We start from the raw sequence: 10,053 nt of genomic DNA on the forward strand, positions 1-10,053 counted from the left end.
CATCTCCTCTGCTGAGCTGATGGAGTTAGTAAAGATTACAAGCAGCTGTGGGAATTTAATTGTAAATTTTTAATTAAAACAAATCAACAAATCGTACATTGAGGAATCTTCGTCTATATTAACCCTGAATAATTTACAACTGCCATCATGGCTGGCTAAGGCTATAATATTTCATCATATTTCATGATGAATAAAAATAAAAAAGTACCGCATGCTTAAACACGTTGAACAGGAGTATATACTGTAGAGAGTAGTGATTAACGCTGAATATAAAACAAATATATAATATAAAAATAAAATGTAGATCACAGAATATAAAAATATCATAAAAAGTTGATTATAAAAACCATTATTATTTCACATCAGTTAAATTGTTTCTGCTGAAGCACTGCCTGGGCATCCTTTAATGCCTGTTTCTTTCTCTGCAGCTGTTTTTCTTGATCTTCGAAGTCTGCAAGAGAGAGGATCTGCGTTAAATAATCTGCTAAGAGTTAGACAGCTATAAACGATATTCACGATCAAAAAAGTGTGCACAGCAAACCTTGCTCCATTTGTTTGAATATTGCAGGGAGCCTCCCTGATGCCTCCAGTATCCTGAGAGAGACGGCATAATCTGTGGAGACACAGTAACAAAAGTCCCACTATCTGACACATTGGCATGAAGAGTATTATGCATCATTCGATTCATTTCAGGAATTTAAGGGTGGAGCTAAGGGGTAGCCACCGATACCCCATTGATGTGTTTGTTGTGCAGGCACCATCAAATCTAATTTAATCTATTCTTAATGCCATACAGGACGTGTGACTAACCCGACGTAACTTTGTTATAGACGATTTGTGGCTATTAGACTGCATATGTTGTGTGTCTTTTCCACGTTGCCCAGCAATGCGGTTGCAACCATGTACTACCCACTTCTGCTGGAATTTGTAGTTCCCCATGTCTTTGCGAGTTCTTTATAAAATTGACTTTCTCTGCCTTAAAGGTCTAATGCTGTCCAAACATTCAGCATTACAGTAATTCTGCACCGGCTGGGGGCAATTAACAACCTGGCTCCACCTCTAAATTCTAAAAACTACATTCCAAATAATTTGGTGGCACTATTTCTAATTAAAAACTAACCAAACTACTAAAAGTAACCAACTAACCAGGTGTGTAGGAATATAATTTAATGCTTTTTAATGCCTTTAGTGTTTTTTTTAAGGCTTTTCAATGCCCCATGGAAACCCTAAAGACAAGAAGACAAGATCTGTTCTCACCCTGTTGTGTAGCATGCTGATTCTTCACCTTCTCAGCCAAGCTCGAGAGTTGTCGTGTGAGATCTGTGAATATATCCTCAGTGCAGCCCACCTCATTACATCTCATCCAGAAGAGAGCAGCATCTGAGTCCAAAACGCCCACATGGGCTACAGGTTTACTGATCTGAGCGTGCACCATGCAGCACCCTCCTGGTGATGTAAGGTCTAGTGGATGATCATGAAGGTGCTTGTGAGATCCTGGTAGCTTAACCTCTAAGCTCATTTGTAAACGTGGTTCATTCTGAGATGCACAACGTTCAGTATTCACAATAACGTCTTTGCACATGGATTCTTTGACCCTGCAGGATTCACCAGAGGTGCCGGGTGGAGAGAAGTCAAGAGATGGACGGGCAGGGAGATGTGGGTTTGGTGGAACGGTGGTGTTGGAAGGAAGGGCTGCTGAGGCACAGACAGACGACTGATCCACGTTACTCAAACAAGCACCTGCTGGGCTTGTTGGAGCAGAGGAAAAGGGGTCAGAGCTGTTCTCTGCAACTTTAGATAATTCATATGTTTATCACACTGGGTAAATATGACAACTAATGCAAAGAAAAGCAATAATTATAAGCAGACTTGTGTAACTTAGAGTCACCTGATTCAACGGAAGGTCCTGAATCTGCAATAACAGTGAATGGCACCCTGTCTTCACGGTACACTTTTAACATACACTTGGACTCAGAATCCTGAGTGAAAGCCAGAGACATGAAAGAACTATTAGAACCAAAGCACACAGAATGTGGAACATGTGAAGTCTGGTCTGTGCAGATGTACTAACCGAATCTTCATCAGCAGAAGCAAATCCTGCACCAAAAGGGAGTATATGCAGCATAACTATTACATATCATCTCCTGAGTATGCAGTGAAATGAGTATTTTTCTAATACCTGCAACATGCTTCATTTATCAAGCTGAATACAAACTGATTTATTTTTAAATCATTTATACAAATTGTCTGCAAGAAATTTGTTAGTGATTTGTTATATGCTACTGAGTGTGTGGAGATTAATGTAGTAGAAGAATAAACTAATGTAAACCTCGACGTGGTTGATTATACTGTTGAGTTCAGAAGCCCTTATCCAGGGCTACTTATAGAGCATTGCGGTCACTATCAATATCACATCCTCACTAGGTGAATTCTAGGTCAGAGACTAAGATTAATTAAATTGCTGGCATTGATTAATAAATATGAAAAATAAGCAAAAACCTTAAATAAAATTTATTTATGGCTGCTCTTTCTGAACATAGCTGAAAACAGACGAAGATGAAAGAAGATTTATTGCATACTTATTATGTTAACATTAGATATTATTTTATATGATATAAGTGGCTCAAAATTACTCCCAATTCTCCCTTTTCCCCCTTTACCTTCATTGTTCATTTTGTTCCCCTAGCTGTCTGGGCACATGACCTTTTATGGAGTTTTGTGGGCATCACTAAATGCAAATAAGCTGCGTCAATTTTGTGCTATGAACTTTACAACTGATCAACACGTATGCAAACATGAAAAAAATTAATTTTTTTAACTTAAAATTTCATAAATCCTTCAGAAAAATTTTGTTCTGTTTGGCTTACGCTAACATTTACACAGAATAGGAAAAGACAGATAAATGAGGCCTGTTGTTAATCATCACTATAGTTACCTTGTCTGGGCTTTTTATGGTCAGTGCTGTGAAACATAACATGTTTATATTTCAATTAAATAAAAACAAATTCCTCAGCAAAAACACACACAAAAAAAACAATCAAATCTTATCTGAATGTAAAAGATGCTTAGTTAATTTAATGCCTACCTTCTATGTCCAGAATCAAATGCTGGCTGCTGAGGAAATAAAGAGTTTTACTAGCATGATATAACTGATAAAAATAATTTTATTCAAAACAAAATGTTCACACTTAAGATCCGATCAATTTGCTATATACAATTGAACGTCCTAATTAATAAACATAAAACTCATTGCTAGCATGAATATTGTACACTGATGAAGCTTCTTATGTGGCATATATGCATATATTCACATATAACCTTAGTGTAAATATTTGCTACTTCTACAATGGGAAAGTTATTCAAAACTAATTAATATGCAGAAAAATATAATTGAATTGCTGGCAAAAGTGTAGCAGGACTCTTACCGTATTCTTCTTCGGAGGTGTGTTATCCTCAGTCTCTGATTCTATCGGTGCCATCTCCATATCAATAAAGCACTGAGTTTCATCTGAAGGAAATAAAACAGATTTGTTTAAACTTTCCACAATGATTCTGATATATATTTACTGCCCACTGTCAGCTCAGTGAAGAATTTTGCTTTTAGATTTAGCACAATCATCATACAATCAGCATCAGCAGGACATTCTGAATTTGCAAGCGCAAATTACCTTCTGAGCCAGAAGATACATGTGTCCTTTTCCTACCCTGGGACCTTAAAAAAAATAACAACAAATGAAGAATGGAAAAAAAATCCTTGATAAATATAGGAATTGACTCTAACATTTACCTTCTTGGTGTATCACTGTCACTCTGTAATCAAACAGATAACATTAAACAATTTAGACACAACATACTGTAATATAAGAGATTTAGTTTGGTTAAAAAACACTGCCTCAGTTTAGAACAGATGTGGTATCTGTACACTGCACCATTCCAATAGACCAGAAAAACCAGGCCAGAAAATGATCTTAGTCACACCTTAAAATTTTGCAAGTGAAATACTTTCATTTAGACTATGTCAAGTGAACAGGTAAATTGACTCAGTAAAGTAGGCAGTTGCCAGGCCTCAAACATGTTTGTTTTGTCTCATTATGAATGACTAGAATCAGATTTTTTATGCAATCTTATGCCAGGGATCAGTAAACCTTCTTAAACCAAAACGGTAAGCAAGGCTTTGGCTCACAGTTGGCAGATTACAGACCTTCTTGACCAACAACATGATAAATGTTAGAGATAAATATTAACTTAACTATAAACCTTAGTCTACTGAAAATCTCTGATTATAGGCACACATTATCCTGTCAGTGCTTTCATTTTTTTTTTTAACTATGCCACATATGTTAAAATATTTTTATCTCCTCTAAATGTCTCATCTTAGCATTTCATTTCTCATTGTCCATTTAATCATTATTAATGGACAATGAGAAATAGAGATTATGACTGTATTGAAGTCACCCAACATTTCACTTTTCTCAAGATTTAGTAACAAATACATTCTAGACTGTTGAAACTAATATAAAATCCACACATTATCAACTGATATAAATTACTCATCTTCTAATGTTACTATTATTAAATTAAAAGCCCTTGTATAATACTGCACTGGGAATAAATCTTGTATTTTTCACATGCAAGCTCCTGGGTTAGGGTTAGGGCAATTTCAAAGAATGAGACGACTTTAGTGAGGTCGATTTCCATACCAACTAACGTCACAGATATTTAAATCGATTTAAATCTGTTACATGAACTGTGCTTTTTTTACTGAAAATCCTAATCTAAACCGCTCATTGTCAAAAAACAAATAGTTTTAACAAAAGTAAAGTTTAGTGAAGTTTTCACATCTTTACTTAAATCACTTGTATTTAACTGGCCTGTGAATTGTCCTCTGAATAATAAATGCATTTATTACACAGTTCTTAACTATTATATTTTTAATCTCGTTCAAACAATCAACAAAAAATAGAAAGATTTTATCAACTTATTATGCCTATTTTTTTTTAGGATTTAATTTGAATACAGTGTAAGTGTGTGAAAGTGTGAGAAGCATGTGGGTATGGTTTACCCCCTCAGATCCCTGGGGACTGTTGTTCTGTTCATTTGTCTCTGAGCTTCTGTGCTCAGAACTAAAACGCACTACTTTAGCATCTTTTTCTTTTCCATCTCCATCTTTTTTCGAACCTAAAAAAATAAATAAATAAAAAATACACAACAACAAGTCATGACGTGTAGCAGTACTGTCAGTTTAAGAGTGATCAGGCTGGGACTTGATTGGGCTTCAGTTCCAAGGGTATAAAATGAGCAGTAGTGACATCATGGGAAGCACCCCTACCTAGCATTGCCTCATTTCCGGAGTTCCGTGTGAATGCCTGTGAGGTAAGAGCCGTTACATCCGTATGGTGAACTGGTTGTTATGCTGCGTTATTCAAGACTGCTTTATTTTTAGTGTGGACTGAGGAGCGGAACTGGAAGTTTATATTCATCGCTAGAGGGAATACTTGTGTGGGTTAAACTGACGATTATCAGGTATGTTACTATTCTTACTAAAGGGTCGTTTAAGTTCTTTTATTAGCATTCTGTAACTTGCCAGTATGTTTTGTGGCTATGCAGCTAAGGGTTGGCTAAGCAACGGTGCAGCAGGCTTTTGGCTTTCATGTTCGTATGACCATTGGAGAGATTTGCTTCTGCGGTCGCTCGTGTGACCATTAACACGCTGGACTAAACTTCGAGAAGATTTACCTCATCGTTGTAACCGATCAGACGGACATCGTGATCTTGGCTGGTGTGGTGTAGCTACTGGACCAAGCCATCGGCGCATCGGAATCTAGGAGAGTTGAGCCTTGGGTTTGACGTAATCCTTTCCCTCCGCTCTAGCTCGCAATGTTAGAGAACTGGGCAGCCCAATATTGATGGTTATTGTTTTATAATCCTCCAGGTTGCACGGCTGAAGGTACAGCGTTAAGTCATAGCCGGAAGTGGCGTGTGTAGATGTGTTCGGCTCACACACATGACGTCACCATTTTTGTGTTGTCGTTTAGGTTTCTGTTTCGTTTTCTTTTTCCTTATTTTCTTTTGCTTGTTTATTATGTATTTCTTTTAAACAGTGCTGTGCTTGATTTGTTTTATTCTTTATTGATTAGTGCATCTGCTTAATGTGTTCTGGGTTTCTGTTTGTATTACTATACATCAGTTGCTTTTGTTTTTTTTGTTTTTCCTTATTTTTTTTCTTTTTCTTTTCATGATGTGTGCTGATAATTGTAAACGTTGTTTCCTTTTTGGTTTGGAGTGAATGGGGTGTGTGTGTGTATGTGATTGTTTGAAACCATTTTTCCCTTCAGAGTTGGGGCAGCCAGCGATAGCCAGAGTGTGTGCCTTTTCCGTGTGTTGGTGGTGTATCTGGTGGCTGCAGTGCTCACAGTGGTGGTGTGTACGTGCTGTGGTGTTGGGGTGCACGTGAGTTTGGTGTTCTCTGGCTTAGGGAGGCCAGCATCCAATTCTGGAGAGGTAAACTTAGTGATTGTTTGGTTGTTTTATGTATATCCCTTTTATCTGCTAATTTAAATAAAAATTTGTGTGGTCAACTCTGGTCTGATACCTGACTCAGCCGTAGCTAAACTTGTGTGTCCGGTGAACTTAAGCAGAGGGTGAATCCCCGGTAATAAGCCCCCGGGGTGGCGTAGTCGGTTATTTTGAGTCATGAGTCAAATGTAAGCGTAGGGAGAAAGGGTGGTGTTATCTAAGCCCAGACCCAAATCTAGTACCGCCACACATGCTTGTACTGTATGCACTGAATATAGAGATCAGTAGAGTCATTTTTACTCCATTATTCTGTGCTAATTTTCCAGAAGTAACGTATGTTTTATTCTATGTACCTTCACTTATACACAAGTAATCTTAAAACACACAAAGATCAAGTAATTAATAAAAAAATATTTGAAAAGTGTCTGAGGCAACGCCTGCATATCTCATCCTAGACGGTACATAACCACTGACTCAACATGAGCAAACCACCAGCCTGGTCTGTGGCTTTCTTTGAGTAGAATGTGTGACATAACCCAACAGGTAAACATTTTTGATTTCATCACATTTCATCAAGCTGCAACTGAACGAATATTACACCTGATCCGAATCTATAGCATGCTTTATCTAAACCTATAATATGGTATACTAGAATATGCTTTCACATTAATCAAAATCAATCCACAGTTCTTTAAAAACAAAAAAGTCACTTACCAACATTGGTGTTTTTTGGATTATGCTTTGCACAATATAACCTAAAGGAAATAAAGATTTTCTCTTTAAATATATTAAAAGAGTTAAACATCATTTAGTTTCGGTGAACCAACAAGTATGTCCATTATGAGATAGCTGGTTTCTTACTTGAAAATGCCGTTGGTTGTGTCCTCCTCAAGTACTGCCTGATCCTTGTGGGCACAAGGGAAATGGTAGGAGCGCTTACAGGATTTAACCTCACATCCGGATGTAGCTCCAGTTTTACCGCAGAAACAGCATTTCTGGGCAGAGAAAGAACATACTTGATTCCTTAATACATAATCTATATATTATAATAGACAGACATATAGTTTATCTGCACCTAGGGGTCACTTTTTTAGGTACACTTACTGTATAGGTTGCTGCGGTTTTTAAACATAAGGTAACTAATCCAGACAATTTCTATGCATCCTATCTGATACTAGTTTCTAAAACTGATAATGAATTATATCTTTGGGGGGTGTGTGTGTGTGTGTGTGTGAATGAGAGAGAGAGACATACTAATTTTCTTCCTCTTCGTGCCTCGTTTTCCACATCCTCTACATCAAAGCCAAACAGATCATCAAAGCAGGGAGAATTTTTACAATAGATTCCAGATGCATATAGCTGGGACACACAGATACGAAAACATAATCGATAACAGGTCATGTTGTAACCAGATAAAAAATACAAAAAAGGAGACATATTATTTGCACTATTTGTCATATATAAACCTTGGGGGACAAAGTAAGACAAAACTCATCAGCATGATCTATTGTGAAATGCATTTATCCCTTCGTCTTTAGTAACCATATGGTTCAAGGTTGCTGTATTTTATTTACTCATATCTATGTAAGTCAAAAATCCAATGCACTGCCTAATTGACAAAAATCCTAAATACAGTTCAGATTGTTGAGATTGTGGAACTGTGGCATCATATATATATATATATATATATATATATATATATATATATATATATATATATATATATATAATTACTGTCAAGGTCATCAAGGTGTATCGTCATTCCAGAACATGTACATGAAAGAGAACGAAAGTAAGTACTGATAGCAGCCAAACTACTCAACTTTGATCGCTTTAATCTAAATGATTTACTTTAGTAATCTAGTCACAAGCATTATTAAAACACAAACACAAGCATTCATATAATCCCTGTAGATGTATGCTGACCATGAAAACGAACCGAACTTACCAAGCAGTTCTGGTGGGCAGTAGTGTCCTGTTTACAGGATAAGGGTCCTGTGATATCTGTCTCATCCGTTTTCTTACACAGAATACAGCGTAAATCTGAGGAGGAACTACTCTGCTTTTCGGTTCGCATTTCAATAACAAACTAAACACACTTTCTACTGTATGATAAACCGCTTTCGCTTAGCAGATAATGACAGTAAAGGCATGAAACCTCTTCCACGGAAGTTAGGTTTCGTTTCCTCTCCTTACTCACTTCCTTTTACAGCACGAGCGCACAATACTGCAGCAAATCCTGCTAAAAAAAAAAAAAACCCTCAACAGTCCGTGTTATTATGCAAGTAAAAAATAAATGAAGGGTATTGATAAATGACAAAGAACGTTTTGTTTTGAGAAAATGATCTGACAGCGATGGTTAGCGAGCTGAAGCAAATCAAAGGCGAAGCTTGTCATTGGGTTGCCAAATCTGCGTAACCATAAATAAACCCCTCCCACTGCTTTCAAAACAACATTCGATTCAATGCAATTAAATTTATTTTGTATAGCGCCTTTTACGATGAACATTGTCTCAAAGCAGCTTTACAGAATAGAATAAAGAATAGAAACGGAGAAAGGGGAGGGGAAAATATATATAACTAAATCACTAGAAATAAGAATAAATTATTAAATTAAATTATTAAACTAATTTATTTTATACCCAAAGAGCAAGCCTGCGGCGACTGTGGCAAGGAAAAACTTCCTGTGAGGATATGTGGAAGAAACCTTGAGATGAACCAGGCTCAGAAGGGAACCCATCCTCATTTGGGTGACACTAGACAGTAAATAATGTAACTGTAACTGATTAATGTCCTTTCGACAACAGCAGTCAATGGCCCATGAGGAACTATTGTAGATTCTAAGGTCATTATAGACACTAACTCTTTGCTGTCACACACTGACAGATGAAATGGCAGATGTGTGATGGTGTGAAAGTCCCCAAGTGGCTTTGTCCATGGCTATCTTTTGGTCCACACAGATCCATCCACAGCATCAGTGGGCACCACCAAGTGACGAGACTCCGACCAGGGGAAGGGCAGTGGTCACAGTGGAAACTGGCAAACACTGGGAGCTCAGGAGTGGGGTGTATATAGCTTGACAGAGAAAGACAGAGAGAGAAAGAGAAAGATATTAAGTATGATTCTGATCATGTGATGTTTAAGGACAATGCAGATTATATGTAAAGTGCAGGCAGGGATTCCGGCAAGACTAGCTATGACAGCATAACTAAAAGGGAGAGCCAGAAGGTGACAGACATGAAGGCTTCCCGGGACATAAAACGTCCAACCACTTCACAGTCAGCAAACCTGAGCGACTTGCGAGGGTGGTAAGGCAACAGCATCCAAACATCCCAGTACACCAAACACTCTATGCCCATGAACCTTCCAGATCTGCTCCTGTACCTAAGAAAACTATATATTAAAAGCTTGACTAAACAAATGTGTCTTCAGCCTAGACTTAAACATTGAGACCGTGTCTGAATCCCGAACACTAATTGGAAGGCTGTTCCATAACTTTGGGGCTTTGAAAGAAAAGGCCCTGCCCCCTGCTGTAGCA

The 10,053-nt window shown here is 37.5% G+C and overlaps 1 protein-coding gene across 3 annotated transcripts; it reads right to left on the reverse strand.

The window, feature by feature from the left end:
- Positions 1-54: 54 nt before the first annotated feature.
- phf11 (PHD finger protein 11) lies at positions 55-8,923 on the reverse strand. Of its 3 annotated transcripts, none has more exons than XM_058392350.1 (15): positions 8,465-8,923; positions 7,771-7,875; positions 7,378-7,511; positions 7,231-7,271; positions 5,063-5,178; positions 3,788-3,810; positions 3,669-3,712; positions 3,426-3,508; positions 3,086-3,111; positions 2,936-2,961; positions 2,072-2,097; positions 1,889-1,979; positions 1,258-1,791; positions 542-613; positions 55-451 (listed from the first exon to the last, which is right to left on the reverse strand). In XM_058392350.1, exons 1-15 carry the CDS (start codon positions 8,591-8,593, stop codon positions 363-365), a joined length of 1,539 nt encoding a protein of 512 aa, XP_058248333.1. In that variant the 5' UTR covers positions 8,594-8,923; the 3' UTR covers positions 55-362. The 3 variants fall into 3 exon arrangements, with proteins under 3 accessions (XP_058248333.1, XP_058248334.1, XP_058248332.1); XM_058392351.1 differs by having other exon boundaries at positions 1,258-1,743; positions 3,086-3,114; XM_058392349.1 differs by having other exon boundaries at positions 3,086-3,114.
- Positions 8,924-10,053: the final 1,130 nt, after the last annotated feature.

The sequence above is a fragment of the Hemibagrus wyckioides genome, linkage group LG06 (genome assembly GCF_019097595.1).
Source record: "Hemibagrus wyckioides isolate EC202008001 linkage group LG06, SWU_Hwy_1.0, whole genome shotgun sequence".
Taxonomy (NCBI): domain Eukaryota; kingdom Metazoa; phylum Chordata; class Actinopteri; order Siluriformes; family Bagridae; genus Hemibagrus; species Hemibagrus wyckioides.

Excerpts from the sequence above, each read along its gene's own strand:
- phf11 (XM_058392349.1), bottom strand. The coding sequence starts at position 8,593 with ATGCGAACCGAAAAGCAGAGTAGTTCCTCCTCAGATTTACGCTGTATT. Across the intron at positions 3,811-5,062 it reads GTCCCCAGGGATCTGAGGGG|AGTGACAGTGATACACCAAG; the intron begins GTAAACCATACC and ends GTTTGATTACAG. Across the intron at positions 3,509-3,668 it reads TGTATCTTCTGGCTCAGAAG|ATGAAACTCAGTGCTTTATT; the intron begins GTAATTTGCGCT and ends TATTTCCTTCAG.